Source organism: Vipera ursinii (assembly GCF_947247035.1).
Source record: "Vipera ursinii genome assembly, chromosome: 2".
Taxonomy (NCBI): Eukaryota; Metazoa; Chordata; class Lepidosauria; order Squamata; family Viperidae; genus Vipera; species Vipera ursinii.
The window spans coordinates 22,286,540-22,305,295 of NC_139513.1; the positions used below are offsets into that span (position 1 = coordinate 22,286,540).

Here is an 18,756-nt window from a genome sequence, read left to right on the forward strand (position 1 = left end):
GTCCTGGTCCTATTAGATCTCTCAGCGGCTTTCGATACCATCGACCATGGTATCCTGCTGCGGCGTCTCAGAGGGTTGGGAGTGGGAGGCACCGTTTTACGGTGGTTCTCCTCCTACCTCCAGGGCCGCTCGCAGTCGGTGTTGACGGGAGGGCAGAGATCCGCCCCGAGGCCTCTCATTTGTGGAGTCCCTCAGGGGTCGGTTCTCTCGCCTCTCCTGTTCAACATCTATATGAAGCCGCTGGGCAAGATCATTCGTGGCTTCGGGGTGGGGTATCATCAGTACGCTGATGATACCCAACTTTTTCTTTCCACCCCGAACCAACCCAGTGATGCCCTCGCCGTGATGTCCCGGTGCCTGGAAGCGGTTCAGGTCTGGATGGGGAGAAACAGGCTTCGTCTCAATCCCGCCAAGACTGAATGGCTGTGCATATCGGCGTCTCGGGCTAACCAGGTTATTCCACCTCTAACGATGGGGGGTGAGGTGTTACCCCCCGTTGATAGGGCTCGCAACTTGGGCGTCCTCCTGGATTCACGACTCAATTGTGAAGATCACATAGGAGCCGTGACCAGGGGGGCTTTTGCACAGGTTCGCCTGGTGCGCCAGTTGCGTCCCTATCTGGACCGAGACGCCCTACGCACAGTTACTCATGCGCTTGTGACCTCCCGTTTGGACTACTGTAATGCTCTCTACATGGGGCTGCCCTTGAAGACCACTCGGAGGCTTCAACTGGTGCAGAATGCGGCCGCGCGAGTTGTAATGGGGGTCTCCCGATACTCCCATGTAACACCTCTACTCCGCGAGCTGCATTGGCTTCCGGTTGCCCTCCGGGTGAAATTCAAGGTGCTGGTTATCACCTATAAAGCCCTACATGGCCTGGGTCCGGGGTATTTGAGGGAACACCTGCTGCCGGCATCAAATTCCCTTCGCCCAGTGCGCTCCCACAGGGAGGGTCTGCTCAGGGTCCCACCGGTAAGAGATTGCCGGCGGGTGACACCCAGGGATAGGGCCTTCTCAGTGGGGGCGCCTGCCCTCTGGAACCAGCTGCCAGTGGAGCTGAGGACTGCCCCCGACCTCCGATCATTCCGCCGGGGCCTGAAGACCTGGCTCTTTGAGCTCTCGGGACCAGGCTGAGGAGAAATTTATTTTAATTGGGGTTTTTAATTGTACAGGGTTGGTTTAATCTTTTTTAAATTGGTTTTTTGACTTTTGTATGGTTGATTTTTAACTCCCTGTAAACCGCCCTGAGTCCTCAGGGAAAGGGCGGTATATAAATGCAATAAATAAATAAATAAATAAATAAATGTATGTGTACACTTTTGAGAGCAGGCAACAGAGTTTCATTTTTAATGTGTGCCGTGGTGCCCATAGTAAAAAGATGATAATAAGTGTTATCTTATCTTATTTTATTTCTTCTATGGGTCCACAAGTGAATGGAAAACTCAGCACCTGAACAAATAAGGTGCAGTTGATTTAGGGGGCCATTAAAGGAAATTGCAAACAAAGATCAAGCAATGCGCGGGCACACACACACACACACACACACACACACACAGAGGCTTTGGCATCAATTATCCTAACAATTTCTTTTCCTAGCAGTGGGACCTGCCAATTCTGAGATAAGGATAAAGCTTTTGGGGTTTTTTCTGCCAGGACAGAACTGAAGTCACACCTTTTCCAAGAAATGCAGGCATTCAGAGTTGTGAAAGGAATAAAAGTATTATTCAGAAATTTCTAATGAGTCTAAAGGTTGAAGCAGAAGCCAACTGAAGATCAGAAATAATAATTTATCTAAGCACAAATACAAAAAGCAGAAGTTACAAATTGTAAGGGGCGGCCTGTGGTAACAGAAAATCAGATGGTGAAAGATAGGCTATGGACAAAGGGGATTCCTGGAACATGGGAGGGACAATGGGTTTAGGTGGTCTGGAAAGTTTATTGGATGATTAGGGAAGGGGTTGGGGATAGGATATAACAGCTCTGTAAGGTGTGGCTGAACTCCTGTGTGTGTTTCAGTCCATCAAGCCTTTGCAAACGTTTTAGTTTTAGGGGTTTTTTTGAAATAAAAAACTTTGTTGCTGAAAAGTTAGTTTGTTTTGTTTTGGATCTTGAGCCACGTTCCAAACAGTTGCCAGAATGTATTTAAGAGAATATCTTTCTGTCTGGCATTCCTCTTCAATAAACTACAACCTTCTTTCTAAAACAGTTGCCATGTTGTTTATTCCTGGACCCTGATGAAGATTTTTCTTTCAACAACTCATAATCATTTCCTTAGTAAAGAACATTGCATTTGTCTCCAACAGTTCTTTCTTTCTCTTTCTTTCTTTCTTTCTTTCTTTCTTTCTTTCTTTCTTTCTTTCTTTCTTTCTTTCTTTCTTTCTTTCTTTCTTTCTTTTTCTTTCTTTCTTTCTTTCTTTTTCTTTCTTTCTCTCTTTCTCTTCTTTTCTTTCCCTTTCCTTTCTTTTCCTTTCCTTTCTTTTCTTTCCTTTTTCTCTCCATCTCTGCAAACAACTCTGGGCGGCTCACAATTCAAAAACATTTACTGGTATTACAATTAAAATCTTCAAAACATTTTAAAACAAAAAACAGTAAAAACCATTAAAACAATTCAAAACATTAACATCTTTTCTCCTACCCTCTCAAGTTGGGTTTTGAATGTGGAATCTGCTTTAGAATTTTACCCATCCAGTTGTGTATCATCTGGAAACTTACAGAATTCATCATTTCCCCCCCACAAGTCACTTTTAAAAAATAAAGGTAGGGGACGGAGGGCTGAATCTAGTCACATCCCACCTAATCTCTCTTTCTAATTTCATGAGAAAAAATTGCCAATCACTTAGCTAAAGTGGAATTGAAAAAAGTGCAGGCAACTGACTTGATCCCTGCCAGAAATGGATGTGAAACATTCAGAGATCAAGAAGAGAAAGAAAGAAAGAAAGAAAGAAAGAAAGAAAGAAAGAAAGAAAGAAAGAAAGAAAGAAAGAAAGAAAAAAAGAACTCCCCATTCAGACGTCCAGAGGGTATTTATAAAACCAGAAATCGTTTTGATTTGCAATGCCCCATTTTAAGAGAGGCTGCAGAGTTTCCACAGGTGGCCTCTGGAAGTTGCCTGAAGCATCCAGGGTAGGATTTAGAGTTAAGGTTCTGGATAGAAAAGCCGCCTTTTACAACCTGGGCTGATTTCCGAACACGCCTGACTTGCAGGAATTGGTGCAAAGCAGAAACCGAAACTAAACGGGCTGCATAAAAAGGGACTCGCATCTACTTGAGCTTCACAAAAGCATCGGAAACCCTCGCAGACCGAATATATCCTCTTTTGGCTCCTCTCCAGTCTGATCCTCAAAGACAAACAAGTGCCGACGTGAGCCTCTCTCTTTCTCTCGGGGGAGGGGGTGTTTTTTATGGTGGTTCTCACGATTTCTTTTACGAACAGATGAGCATCCAGTTGTGTCCTTAACGGGAGCATAAATCTTTCTCCCGCAGGGGGTGGAAAAAGCAGAGTATCGTGTTTGTGGGGGGAGGCAGAGATAGGCTGATTTTCTGGCTATGGACGGTGAACTGAATGAAAGCCGTGTTATGTATGCAGGCACCTGCATAGCAACAGCCACCAGGGGGCGTTGGCCTGGACAGTTTTGGCGGGAAACCTAGGGCCAACTACATTGGCTGTTACCTTACCTGGCCAGGTATATAAGGAGGCCAGGTAGCCCTCATTCCCCAGTTCACTACCCCCTTCAATAAAGAGCTGAACTCACACACCGGCTGGCGTCTCTTCCTTGCGTCGGACCCACTACACAATAGTAGCGACGAGGGTGGGATTGCTGCCGACCAAGAGCTGAAGTCACTGGGGGAAACGCTCCGCGAGCTGAAGGGAAAGGCATTTTTCCTTCTTCCCCACGACCGCCAGCTGAACCGGCAACGCCAAGCGCCACATCCACGACCAAGACCGCAACTGCCGCCATGGCTAGAGCCGGACAGCCCCGCGAATTCGAGACCCTCCGCCTCGAAACCTGGGCCCGTTACCTGGCTCACGTTGAACTGTACATGCGGTTCAATCAGATATCGGAGGACGGTGCAAAAGCGGCTGCCCTGCTCTGCCTCGGGGGGCCAGCGCTGCTGGAAGTCACCGCGAACCTGTTCCCCCAGGAGGCCATCAACACCGTCGCGTACCGAGACCTCGTGGCCAGGCTCAACACACATTTCAAGCCCCGGCGCTCCAAGGTGGCCGCACAGTCACAATTCGAGAAAAGGGACCAGCGCCCCGACGAGACCGGCGCCGACTTCCTCGCCACCCTGCGGGAAGCTGCCGTCGCTTGCAGGTTCACAAATTTGGAGGAGCGGCTACGGGACCGGCTGATTTGCGTCCTACGCGACAGGCGGCTGCAGGAGCGCCTGTTCGAAAGAGAGGAGGTCTCTCTCCAGGAAGCCGAGGATGCCATCCTAGCCCACGAGGCGGCCTGCGGGGCCGTCCAAGCCTGCCAGGGAATCCGGCCCAGCAACCAGGCAACCAGCATCCACCGGCAAGGGGCCACAGAGGAGGACGACCTGAGCATCGACCTCCTCCAGTGGAAGTCGACCCCCGACCAGCGAGCCAGACGCCCAGACAGGCCCAGGCCTCCCAGCAACACCGCCGTTCCTCAGAGGTGCGCAGGGTGTGGTGGGAACCACGTGCGCAGCCTCTGCAAGTTCCGGTCCGCCACGTGTCGGGCCTGCAAGAAAACAGGCCACATAGCCGCCATCTGCCGTAGCCGCCGCCCCCGGAAGGAGATCCACGAGCTGCAGCCGGAGGAACCGCCGTTCGAAGGTACTGGGGCCCCCACCAAAACAAAAATTGGCTATGTCGAGAGCCGGCTGGCCATTAACCACACGGGTAGCCACCGACTGCTCAAACCCAAAATTAGATTAGCAATCCGTTTCCAAGGCGTCCCTTGCAGCATGGAGCTTGACTCCGGATCAGCGGTCTCGATTATTTCGGACGAGACCCTTAATCACATAATTAGCCGGAGCAAGCAACGGATTAAATTACGGCCTACTAAATTAACCCTGACCGATTTTCAGAATTCGCCGGTCAAGGTGAAGGGGGAGGCCACCGTTTCAGTGGGATTCAAGGGTCACGAAGGGCACCCGGGGGTGGTCAGAATGAAGGCACTGGCTAGGAGCTACCTCTGGTGGCCCGGGTTGGACAAGGAGGTTGAGGATCGGGTCAGGGCCTGTTACACCTGCCAGAGATCCAGGCTAGAAATGCCACATGCACCAGTACACTGGTGGGAGGCCACACACACGCCATGGTCCCGCATTCACATTGACTATGCGGGGCCATTCCAGGGTCAACTATTTTTAGTAGTGGTGGACAGTCACTCCAAGTGGTTAGAGGTAGTCCCTGTCCCCAACATGACCTTGGGGAGGACAATCCAGGTGCTCAGAGCTCTCTTTGCCACACACGGCCTCCCCGACGTAATTGTGTCTGATAATGGCCCTCAGTTTACTGCTGCTGATTTCCAGGCATTCTTGAAGGCGAACTGGATTAGGCACGCCACTTCCGCGCCTTTCCATCCATCTACCAACGGGCAGGCTGAACGGATGGTAAGGACGACCAAAGACGCACTCCGGCGCATCATCAGTGGGGACTGGCACCACAGACTGGCCAAATTTTTACTAGCCCAACACACAACACCATGCGTGGCTACCGGCAAGAGCCCAGCAGAACTGCGATGGGGACGGTGCCTCATCACCAAGCTGGACCGCCTACACCCAGACCGGGTAGCAGCCGAGACCGGAAGGACGACATCACCATCATCACCATCACCACCAGCATCACTACCATCACCATTGCCATCATCACCCACACACAGGATCCTCAACCTGGGGGACCTGGTCTGGGCAAGGAACTATGGGGCTGGACATCCCTGGGTTCCGGGGACAGTGGTCGAGAAAACAGGACCCCTTTCGTACATTGTAGGGGTGGAGGGGGACAGACGCATACGGCGACACATCGATCAGCTCAGAGGAAGAGTCCCTGAGCACATCACACACGACCCTGAGCGCGTCACACACGTCCCTGAACTCAACGCACACGATCAACAGGAGGAGCACACTCCAGGAGGGGTCAACCCAGCTGTGGACGTCACAGAGCAGGGACCAGAGGAGGAGGACTTCCTGATTCCGGCTCCTTGCAGCCCTGCACAAAGGCCTCAGGAACCCACGGTCCAAGCCCAGGGGCCAAGCACACCCAGACGATCCACCCGTCCACACAGGACACCAGCCTACCTGTCGGACTATGTGTGCAAGTGACCCTCACACAAGGACACCACTGTTTTTTCTATATATATATAATCATAGTTATAGTAGTTGCAAGTTGTTGTTGTTATGTGGTTCTTCTCTAAGGGGGGAGGGGTGTTATGTATGCAGGCACCTGCATAGCAACAGCCACCAGGGGGCGTTGGCCTGGACAGTTTCGGCGGGAAACCTAGGGCCAACCCCATTGGCTGTTAGCTTATCTGGCCAGGTATATAAGGAGGCCAGGTAGCCCTCATTCCCCAGTTCACTACCCCCTTCAATAAAGAGCTGAACTCACACACCGGCTGGCGTCTCTTCCTTGCATCGGACCCACTACACAATAAGCCCAATGAGGGGAAGGAGACAGATTCTGCGGTGGAGGTTGGGGGCGTCCTCATATGACATGGGGGAAGACCCGGGAAGCCGGGATTCAGCCGAAGTCTGACAATTATAGGCAGTGCTTTTTTTGTAAAAGAAAAAGGTGCTGGAACTCATACATGTTATACAAAACGCCTTGCCTACCCTACAAGGTTCCATCCAAAAAAAGGTGCCGGAACTCCGTTCTGAGCGTTCTATGAGAAAAAAAGCCCTGCTTCTACTGCTAAAAGCTGGCACAGGCAGGATGAGGCCTACTCTGGAAGTTTCCAGGTTGCACATGCCCTTCCAGGGCAATTGTTCTTGATCCATACATTAGTAGAAAAATGGAAAGAAAATATTTCTTTTAGCAAACCTAGATCAGGTAATATACAGGTAGTCCTCAACCTAGGACCACAGTTGAGCCTAAAGTTTATGTTGCTAAGTGAGGAATGTGTCGAGGGAGTTTTGCCACATTTTGTGACTTTTTTTTTGCCACATTGGTGAATCACTGAATTTTGATCATAACAATACATTTGACTGATTTCTTGATCTTTTTCAAGCAAGAGAAAGATTGGAATCTGGTGGGGAAATTGCTCAGGAAAAAGCTAGAAATTGGCCACTTCCTCTCATACACTCATGTTTGCATAGAGGAAGCCCAGAAATCTTCACATCCAGCCAATTAAGGTTGCGTACAATGTCCAGCCCGTTGAACTTTTCCCCCCGGGGAGGTTTCTCTTTCTAGCAACGCCACGGCTTCCAAGAAATGCAATTTCAGTTCTGCCACTGCAGCAAAGAAAAAGCTTTCTCCCCATTTGAATATTTGCAGCCGTTCTGTCTCCACGCAAAAGCGGTGAATTTGGAGAGAAATAACATTTCCAAAGGAAGGAAGAGACTGAGGTTTTAGAGTAGAGTAGAGTAGAGTAGAGTAGAGTAGAGCTGGAAGGGACCTTGGAGGTCTTCTAGTCCAGCCCCCTGCTCAAGGAGGAGACCCTATACCAGGGGTGTCAAACTCAATTTCACTGAGGGCCACATCAGCGTTATGGTTGCCCTCAGGGGGCCGGGTGGGCGTGGCCAGGTGGGCGTGACCAAGTGGGTGTGACCGGGTGGGCGTGGCCAGCTCAATGCTGCTCACTCAGCGCAGCTTACTCGAAATGCCTGGGTCAGGAGAGAACAAGTTGCACCAGCTAATTTGATGTGGGGACATCTCATTGCCCCACAAGCTCTTCACCTCCCCAAACATCTGCAGCCAAGCATGTGCAGAGGATGGAAAGGGCCTTCTTCCCAAGCCCAGGCATGATTGGTAGTTTGTTAGCTCAGATGTAGATAGCCTCCTAGTCTCCAAGCTTGGAGAGAGAGAGAGAGAGTGTGTGTGTGTGTGTGTGTGTTCCTTCTTCTGCCTTGACAGATCTCTGGAGAGCAAGAGGAGGCAGGGAGCAGCACTTCCCAGTCCTGCATGAGGGAGGCTGGCTCTTCTTGAAAGGGATTCCCCATTTCCACTCATGCGTGGTAAGGATGCTGGCTTGTTGGAGCAGCCTTCCCTCATGCAGCTTCCCTGCCACCTTATGCTCCTCTCCAGAGATCTTCCCTCAGCAGCGGCCGGCAAAGTAGCTCGCACATGAAAGAAGCCCGGCAGAGGAGCCGGAGCGGCAAGCAGAGGCGCCCGGCCCGTATCCTGCAAGGCCTAGCCGAGATGCGCCCCCAGCAGCGGAGCCGCTCCAGCTCCTCTGCCGGGCTTCTTTCATGCACAGGCTCCTCTGCCGGGCCTGTTTCGTGTGCGAGCTACTTTGCCTGACACTGCTGGGCGCGCGTCTTGGCCGGGGCCTTCCAGGATCCGGGCCGGGCGCCTCTGCTCGCCCTCAGCAGCGCCCAGCAAAGTAGCTCACACGCGAAACAAGCCAGGCAGAGGAGCCGGAGCAGCTCCGCTTCTGGGGGCGCGTCTCGGCCGGGCCTTGCAGGATCCGGGCCGGGCGCCTCTGCTCACTGCTCTGGCTCCTCTGCCAGGCTTGTTTCGCATGCGAGCTACTTTGCTGGGAGCTGCTGAGGGCGAGCAGAGGCGCCTGGCCCGGATCCTACAAGGCCCAGCCAAGACGCGCCCCCAGCAGTGGAGCCGCTCCGGCTCCTCTGCCGGGCTTCTTTCACACACGGGCTCCTCTGCTGGGCTTGTTTCTCGTGCAAGCTACTTTGCTTGGTGCTGCTGGGGGCGCGTTTCGGCCGGGCCTTGCAGGATCCGGGCCGGGCCCCTCTGCTCACCCTCAGCAGCACCCGGCAAAGTAGCTCGCACGCGAAAGAAGCCCGCCAGAGGAGCCCGTGTGTGAAAGAAGCCCGGCAGAGAAACCGGAGCGGCTCCGCTGCTGGGGGCGCATCTCAGCCGGGCCTTGCAGGATCCGGGTCGGGCGCCTCTGCTCACTCTCAGCAGCGCCCGGCAAAGGAGCCCGTGTGCGAAAGAAGCCCAGCAGAGGAGCCATCTGTGGCTCTTTCTCTGGCTACCTCAAGTCTGCCTTCCTGCCTGGGCATCTCTCCCCCTCACCGGCTGGGTGTTGCTCGTCCTCCCCCCGGCGTCCCACCTCACTCCCTCTTACCTCCTACCTCCTCCTCCTCCACTTTTTTTTTTGGAGCCGCAGGAGACTAATGAGATGCAAATGGTGCTGGTTTCCACCAGCCCACGTGCACTTGCCTCCTACTGAGCAAGTGCTCAGCCGGGCCGGCGCCAAGGTGGTGGGGGCTGGACCTTTGTAATTTCTGGGAGAGTTGTGCGGGCCGGATTCAATCATGTGGCGGGCCGTTTGTGGCCCGCGGGCCTTGTGTTTGACATGTCTGCCCTATACCATCTCAGACAAGTGACTGTCCAATCTCTTCTTAAAAATCTCCATTGATGGAGCGCCCACAATTTCTGAAGGCTAGCTGTTCCAGTGGTTGATTGTCCTCACTGTCAGGAAGTTTCTTCTTAATTCCAGGTTACTTCTCTCTTTGATTAGTTTCTAACAATTGTTTCTTACCCTGCCCTCTGGTGCTTTGGAGAATAGATTGACCCCCTCTTCTTTGTGGCACCCTCTCAAATACTGGAATAGTGTCATCATGTCACCCCTGGAGAAACTCAGTTTCAGACAGTTTAAACCAAGCATGAAAAATCTGTCTCTCTCTTCCACTGATGTTCACTGCACTTGTGAATATAAACAGAGCTTGCTTTGGAAAAAAAATTGCTTGTTTCTGATCAATAGCTAGGATCCATTTAAGCCATGCTACAGGGCCAGTTCTCTCCTTTTCTCAGAGACCAAAGGACCCCTCCCCATCTTGCACCCACCCCAAATAACAAAGTATGGAAGAAAACAAGGACAGGGGAATATTTCATTTTTAGCTAAAGGTAGTCCTTGACTTACGACCACAACGGAGCCCAAAATTTCCATTGCTAAGCAAGACAGTTGTTAAGTGAGCTGTGCCTCATTTTATGACCTTTTTTTGCCAAAGTTGTTAAACGAATCCCTGCAGTTGTTCAGCAAATTATGTGTTTGTTAAGCAAATTTGGCTTCCCCCATTCAGTCTGCTTGTCGGATGCCTGTTGGGAAGGTCACAAATGGGGGTCACACAGGACCCCGGGATTCTGCAACTGTCCTAAATCTCTGCTGGTTGTCAAGCGCCCAAATTTTGATCACATGATCACAGCAATGCTGTAATATGAGTACATGGTGTATGTTAATACAGGTAGTCCTCAACTTACGATCACAGTTGAGGCCAAAAATTTCTGTTGCCAAGGAAGTTGTTAAATAGATTTTGCCCCATTTTACAACCTTTCTTGCCACAGTTGTTAAGCAAATCACTACAGTCATTAAGTTAGTAAGATGGTTGTAAAGTGCATCTGGCTTTCCCATTGACTTTGCATGTCAGAAAGCCACCAAAGGGGATCAAATGACCCCGGGACTCTGCAACCATCCTAAATACATGCCAGTTCCCAATTTTGATCGTGGGGGGGGGATGCTGCAACAAGTCATCAGTCACTTTTTTCAGTGTAACTTTGTAAGTTTGAACAATCGCTCAGTGAATGGTTCTAAGTCGAGGACCACCTGTAAGTTCAATGGTGTCATCTGTCAGATCAGGGAACTCCTCAGAAATTAAAGTGGACCACTTCAAGAATGTGGATTCTATTTTTGTGCAGTGATACACCACAAGACATTGATTGGTCGGTCAAGAGCGAAACACTGGCGAAGCGGACACAGCAGCGCCTGCATTTTCTGAGTTGCATGAGAAAAGTACATCTTCTTTCTCCTGTCCTTACCACTTTCTATAGAGGGATAATTGAGGGCCTCCTGTCTTATTGCATTATGGTCTGGTTTGGAACCATCACTGCTTTAGACAGGAAGGCAGTGCAGAGAGTGGTGAGGATGGCAGAAAGATTATTGGCAGTTCACTTCCTTCTATCCGGGACATAGCATACAAACGTTGCTTGAGCAGGGTCCGCAGGATTGTCTGGGACTCTACACATCCTCTTTGTGACCTGTTTTCCTTGTTAGCTTCTGTGAGGAGTCTCCCTGGTATCCAAAGCAGAACATCCAGATTCAGTCACAGTTTTCTTCCATACAGTATCAACTTTGTGAACATTCAAACTTCCTCTTTCCGCAATGTGTTCAGGATGGACAGTGATTAATATTTGTATGTATTTATAGGTAAGAGTGTAGGTATATACATATGTATGTATATAGCATGTCTATAAGTGTCTTATGTATGTGTACACTTTTGAGAGCAGGCAACAGAGTTTCATTTTTAATGTGTGCCGTGGTGCCCATAGTAAAAAGATGATAATAAGTGTTATCTTATCTTATTTTATTTCTTCTATGGGTCCACAAGTGAATGGAAAACTCAGCACATGAACAAATAAGGTGCAGTTGATTTAGGGGGCAATTAAAGGAAATTGGAAACAAAGATCAAGCAATGTCTACATGGGCCCGCACACACACACACACACACACACACACACACAGAGGCTTTGGCATCAATTATCCTAACAATTTCTTTTCCTAGCAGTGGGACCTGCCAATTCTGAGATAAGGATAAAGCTTTTGGGTTTTTTTCTGCCGGGACAGAACTGAAGTCACACCTTTTCCAAGAAATGCAGGCATTCAGAGTTGTGAAAGGAATAAAAGTATTATTCAGAAATTTCTAATGAGTCTAAAGGTTGAAGCAGAAGCCAACTGAAGATCAGAAATAATATTTTATCTAAGCACAAATACAAAAAGCAGAAGTTACAAATTGTAAGGGGCGGCCTTTGGTAACAGAAAATCAGATGGTGAAAGATAGGCTATGGATAAAGGGGCTTCTTGGAACATGGGAGGGACAATGGGTTTAGGCGGTCTGGAAAGTTTATCGGATGATTAGGGAAGGGGTCGGGGATAGGATATAACAGCTCTGTAAGGTGTGGCTGTGTGTTTCAGTCCATCAAGCCTTTGCAAACGTTTTAGTTTTAGTTTTTTTTAATAAAAAACTTTGTTGCTGGAATTCCAAGTGAGTTTGTTTTGTTTTGGATCTTGAGCTACGTTCCAAACAGTTGCCAGAATGTATTTAAGAGAATATCTTTCTGTCTGGCATTCCTCTTCAATAAACTACAACCTTCTTTCTAAAACAGTTGCCATGTTGTTTATTCCTGGACCCTGATGAAGATTTTTCTTTCAACAACTCATAATCATTTCCTTAGTAAAGAACATTGCATTTGTCTCCAACAGATCTTTCTTTCTTTCTTTCTCTTTCTTTCTTTCTTTCTTTCTTTCTTTCTTTCTTTCTTTCTTTCTCTTTCTTTCTTTCTTTCTTTCTTTCTTTCTTTCTCTTTCTTTCTTTCTCTCTTTTTTTCTTTCCCTTTCCTTTCTTTCTTTTCCTTTCCTTTCCTTTCTTTCCTTTTTCTCTCCATCTCTGCAAACAACTCTGGGCGGCTCACAATTCAAAAACATTTACTGGTATTACAATTAAAATCTTCAAAACATTTTAAAACAAAAAACAGTAAAAACCATTAAAACAATTCAAAAGATTAACATCTTTTCTCCTACCCTCTCAAGTTGGGTTTTGAATGTGGAATCTGCTTTAGAATTTTACCCATCCAGTTGTGTATCATCTGCAAACTTACAGAATTCATTATTTCCCCCCAAAAGTCACTTTTAAAAAATAAAGGTAAGGGACGGAGGGCTGAATCTAGTCACATCCCACCTAATCTCTCTTCCTAATTTCACGAGAAAAAATTGCCAATCACTTAGCTAAAGTGGAATTGAAAAAAGTGCAGGCAACTAACTTGATCCCTGCCAGAAATGGATGTGAAACATTCAGAGATCAAGAAGAGAAAGAAAGAAAGAAAGAAAGAAAGAAAGAAAGAAAGAAAGAAAGAAAGAAAGAAAGAAAGAAAGAACTCCCCATTCAGACGACCAGAGGATATTTATAAAACCAGAAACCGTTTAGATTTGCAATGCCCCATTTTAAGAGAGGCTGCAGAGTTTCCACAGGGGGCCTCTGGAAGTTGCCTGAAGCATCCAGGGTAGGATTTAGAGTTAAGGTTCTGGGTAGAAAAGCCGCCTTTTGCAACCTGGGCTGATTTCCGAACACGCCTGACTTGCAGGAATCGGTGCAAAGCAGAAACCGAAACTAAACGGGCTGCATAAAAAGAGACTCGCATCCGCTTGAGCTTCACAAAAGCATCGGAAACCCTCGCAGACCGAATATATCCTGTTTTGGCTCCTCTCCAGTCTGATCTTCAAAGACCAACAAGTGCTGACGTGAGCCTCTCTCTTTCTCTCGGGGGAGGGGGTGTTTTTTATGGTGGTTCTCACGATTTCTTTTACCAACAGATGAGCATCCAGTTGAGTCCTTAACGGAGCATAAAACTTTCTCCCGCAGGGGGTGGAAAAAGCAGAGTATCCTGTGTGGGGGGGGAGGCAGAGATAGGCTGATTTTCTGGCTATGGACGGTGAACTGAATGAAAGCCCAGTGAGGGGAAGGAGACAGATTCTGCAGTGGAGGTTGGGGGCGTCCTCATATGACATGGGGGAAGACCCGGGAAGCCGGGATTCAGCCGAAGTCTGACAATTATAGGTCACTGTCCTCCACTAGGGGATGCCAACATTCATATTTTGAGCAGTAGTCCAAAACTAGCTGAAAAGAGTCGTGTAGAGCTCGGAGCAAGGAGGCTGAGGAAACAAGCGTGTGTTCGGTTAGGATTTGGAAGCAGATCACGGCGAGAATGTAATTTAAGCTTGTTTCTCTTCACCGAAGGTGGCTGTAAAGTGGCTTTTTCCTTAAACCCCACCTGCTGGTGAAATCTAATTGTACTTTAACTCTTGATACATTCCTGGGTGCCAAAGGAATCTCTTGAATCTGGCTTGAATCAAAGTCGGAGGGAAATGAAAGATGAAGTCAGAATAAGCAAAACAAGTTCTCCCTTTATGCATTCAATCAGTCATTTTTCAGTTATTTATTAAAAGGATAAGTCAAGTTACATTTAAAGATGTGAATCTGGCTTGAATCAAAATCAGAGGGATATGAAAGACACCGGAAGAAGCAAGACAGGCCCTTCATTTATCTCCCTTTATTTATTTATTTATTTATTTATTTATTTATTTATTTATTTATTTATTTATTTATTTATTTATATTACATTTATATCCCGCCCTTCTCCGAAGACTCAGGGCGGCTTACAAGCTTAGCAGTAGCCTTCATTCTATGTATATACCTGCTTATTAGGGCTTTCACACACACCCCAAGCGGCATTATTACAAAGTCAGCTTATTGCCCCCAATAATCTGGGTCCTCATTTTACCTACCTCGGAAGGATGGAAGGCTGAGTCAACCTTGAGCCTGGTGGGATGTGAACCTGCACTAATTGCAGGCAGCTGGTGTTACTTAAGGAGGCATTAGCCCACTGCTCCACCAAGGCTCTTTATGCATTCAATTAAATCAGGGGGATGACAGAGAATGAGGTGGTTGGATGGAGTCCCTGAAACAGTAGGTGTGAGCATAAATGGACTCCAGAAGATGGTAGACCAGGGCTTTTCAACCAGTGGTATGGGTACCACCTGTGGTACATTGGCACCTGGCTGGTGGTACGCGACCATCCTAGAAAAGTGGTAGCAGGGGAGGGGAATGAGCTGAAGCAGTGGCAGCACCGCACAAGCCTGAGCGAGAGATGGCTGGAGTTGCAGGACTGTCAGGGCTCAGTGGAAGCGCCAGAATCAGTGCCAGGCTCCAGCTGGAGCTCAGCACTGATCCTGGCGCTTCTGCTGAGCCCCGAAGATGCACCGATCAGCTGGAATGTTACAGCATCTCCGGGGTCTTGTGATTTACATTCAGATGCTTGGCAACTGATTCATATTTATGACGGTCACAGTGTCCCAGGGTCATGTGAAGTGACCAAAACCTGCTGCAACCACCAAGCAGATGGGGGGGGAATAAAAACCAAACACCCCCCCCACCCCACCCCCACTAACAGCAACAAAACCAGCGGTAGGCAACCTTGGTTCTTTTATGACTCGTGGGAGTTGAAGTCCACATGTCATAAAAGAGCCAAGGTTGCCTACCTCTGAACTAAACTATCTATTTATTAAATGTATGTCAAGTTTCTCGTGGGGAGGGAGAGCCTTACATTTAAAGAAGTGAACGTGTTTCCAGTTATTACATTGGAAAGCTTGAATTTGACTACGAAGATATTTTGAGGTACAGGTAGTTTTTGAAATACGACAACAAATTTCCATCGCTAAGTAAGACAGTTATTAAGTGAGTTTGGCAGCATTTTATGATCTTTCTTGCCACAGTTATGTGAATCACCGTAGTTGTTAGGAACAGGGTTGTTAAATGAATCTGGCTTTGCCATTGATTTTGCTTATCAGAAAGTCACAAAAGACCTACCCCGGGGCACGGCAACTGCCATGAATAGGATCCAGGTGCCAAGTGTCTGAATTTTGATCACGTGACCAGGGGGATGCTGCAATGGTTGTTAAATGTGAAAAATGGTCATGTGTCACTTTTTTCAGTGCTGTTGCAAGTTTGAATGGTCACTAAATGAATGTAGGTGGTAAGTTGAGGACTATCTATATTGTGGTTTTACTGTGGCACTAAATGTGATCATATAATTATTTGAAGAATGAATGCATTTGAGACATATGAAACAAAGGTTCAGAAGTGAATTTCTAAATCTAATTTATGAAAATGCAGCAAGTCAGACAAATTTTGCTTTGTAGGAGATGACCAGGCTGAGCCCGAGGGAGGGGTCAAGTGCGTCATCAGTCTTAAGCCCACAAGAGATCTAAGTCCAGCCATCCTTGAATTCCGTTGACCCTTATCGACCACCAATCTGCCTTAACCGTTAGTACTTCAGATTCTTGTAGAGCAGGGGTGTCAAACTGGCGGCCCTGGGGCAGACGCATCACCAGGAAACCGCGCCCACCCCATTGCCAGCAATGGAGAAAAAGCTCCGATACGTCGCGTGACGTCACGTGACATCGCGAGTTTGACATGTCTGTTGTAGAGAGTGCTAACATGCAATAAACCTGTATTCATTTCAACCGCCTCAGCTCCTGATTTCCTGTGCTTGGCATGCATATTTCTGAAAAGGAAATTATCGCCAGTTATAAAAACAAAACGATACGACTGTGTTATCCTGGATGTGGCAAAGTCTTCTAGAACTCTTTGAGTTCACTGGGATCTTTTCCAACCCAGGAATTCCAGAGACTACAATTTTGACTGTTCAACCTTTCTTCTTGTTGTTTTTGTTTTATCCAGGCCGAAATGGCTGTCCAGCCCAAAGGTGCACTTGCTACGAAGGCCATGATGAACATTAGCAAAGCCGAGGAAGTCCGAAAGGAGACAGAACTGATGATGAAGCCCCACGCAAACTGGGAGGAGTATCTGATGCCTGGGCCCATTTCCATCGCCCTCTTAGGGGAGCTGGCTTGCATCGCTGCAGGACAAGGAGACTTTGCCATCAATCTTGCCCCACCCGAGGGAGGCTACAGATATATGAGGCATCCGGACTCTTTCCAGGCTTCCCTGATGCAGGTGAGCAACAGTGGGTGGCATGCCTTCAGCATTGCCCACAAGAATATGGATGGCATCCGGCTCCTTTCTATGAGCGTCCCTGAGCAAATCAAAATGATCATCAAGACCTTATTCCAGGATGACCTCACCTTGATAGATGCCTTGCTCCCTGGACAGCTGTCCAGCCTGAAATCGATTGCAAATGAATGCTGCTCTTTGGCTAAGGCAGTTGACAGTAAGTTCAATGATGTCATCTATCTGATTGGGGAACTCCTGGAAGTGTGTATGAGTTCCAAATCACAGTACGAACAAGGATTGGCACAAACCAAACACGCCTTGGAAGACCTGAAGCTAAGAAAGAAAGCAACTGAAGAAGCCCAGGCAAAAGCAGAGGAATACTTCAAGGAAATAAAGAACAGAGTGACTGATACGTTTGATGATTATAGAAAAGCGGTAGATAGCATTCCTACTGGCTGGAATTCTGTAGTTCTGGAAATAGCTTCAACTGTAAGAGAAACCATGACGGTGTCAATTGCCAGCCTGACATCCTTGTTCAGCTCTAACAGAAATAAGTTGCTTTCTCCAATCAACAGCATAAGTGAGGAAGAGTTTGAAAGTAGGGATGACTTTATAGCCACGAACAACATCTCTGTCCTGTCAGGTCAAATGCTGGCATTGGTGGACGCTCTTAAAACCGTGGTGGATGATGAAGGTAATATTGACATGGATCTTCTCTACAATAAAAAGCACAATGAAATCAAAACCGTATGGACCAGAAAGAAAGCCAAGCAACTGTTAGAGAAAATAAAAAAAGAAAGAATGTGCAGGCTGAAAATATTGGCAGTGAAAATATGCAAAGATATAATCGAGATTTCCAATATGTTAACTGAAACAGCAGAGTCAGGGTACATAAACCAGGAAAAACTGTTAAAGAAAATGAACACCCTCTCGAATGATATTGTTGTTTTCGATAGCAGAAGCAAATCCTGCAACTGCACATCCCCTTTCGGTCCCATGGTGCCAAATATGGCCAAATCTCAGAAAAATGCCCAAGAAGACTCATTGTTGTCATCCGTGGTGAAAAACAGCCTTTTGAAAACTGAGCAAACTAAAGAAATGCTGAAGATGAGTCAAGAAGAGTACCAGAAAAGCTTCGACAACTTAAAGCAGCAGAATAAGGATTTGCTGGACGTGCTCAGTGAAATGAGGAAAAGTGAAATAAAGGAGATTGATTTTGAAAAAGCCAAAAACATGCTGATCAAAGGCCTGGACGCCTTGGGAAGAGTGAAGGAGCAGTGGGAGAAAATGGTGCGTTTCTTCCAGATGATCTCGAATCTCATTGATTCCTGTCTCAATAAACGCCTAACCGAATTTGTGAAATCGGCCGAAGATCTTCCCCAAATTCCGAATTATTCCCACCAAGACTTTGTGATAGATATGATCTATAAACAGGCCTTCAATGCATCCAACATAGCTCATTTGGTGCACATGATATCTGAGACCTACACAGACGTGTCTTCAAAATACCTGATGGATAAAGTGGGCAGCCTCAGCAGGCTTATTTCCATGGACCCTTCTGATCCCCAATTCCGGATGGAGCGTGTCAAACTAAGAGAGGGCTGTGACAATGCCCAAAAAGCCATAGAGGATCTTGTCATTAAGCAAAAGAAAGAATTTGAATATAACATCCACGCCAGAGTGGTCAAAATCAATTCTGAGCTGAAGGCTGTCTTGCCGGAAGTGCCGGAAGCTGAGAGGAAAGCGATCGAATATAATGTGCACAAAGGAATGAGGGAAATCACTGAGGATGAAGCTGATCAATTCATGTAGAAATGTCTTTCAATCCATGAGGAAAATGGAGGCTCTTCTGTATTATTTCCCTCAGAGTAATAGGATGTGAATTGGGCCACTCAGTCATCTTGTATTTGCTAAAACTAGAAAACCAAGAAACGGCTATAGATATTGCCGTTCAGGATCCTTTCAAAAATAATCTTGGCTGACCATTTCTGACATAGGGGCTCATGTTGGCTCATACTAAATATTTCTATTTTTGTTTCTTCTTTGGTGCATCAGTTACCTCTTCTCCTCTTCGGTCAATTTTTATGGACCAATACCTCTCCCTCTGTC

At 47.6% G+C, this 18,756-nt stretch overlaps 1 protein-coding gene across 1 annotated transcript; it reads left to right on the forward strand.

The window, feature by feature from the left end:
- Positions 1-3,158: 3,158 nt before the first annotated feature.
- On the forward strand, positions 3,159-18,459 carry LOC310634781 (uncharacterized protein; the record flags this gene model as incomplete). The annotated part of the gene is made up of 2 exons (XM_083353317.1): positions 3,159-3,361; positions 16,375-18,459. Exon 2 carries the CDS (start codon positions 16,381-16,383, stop codon positions 18,457-18,459), a length of 2,079 nt encoding a protein of 692 aa, XP_083209443.1. The 5' UTR covers positions 3,159-3,361; positions 16,375-16,380.
- Between the last annotated feature and the right edge of the window lie 297 nt (positions 18,460-18,756).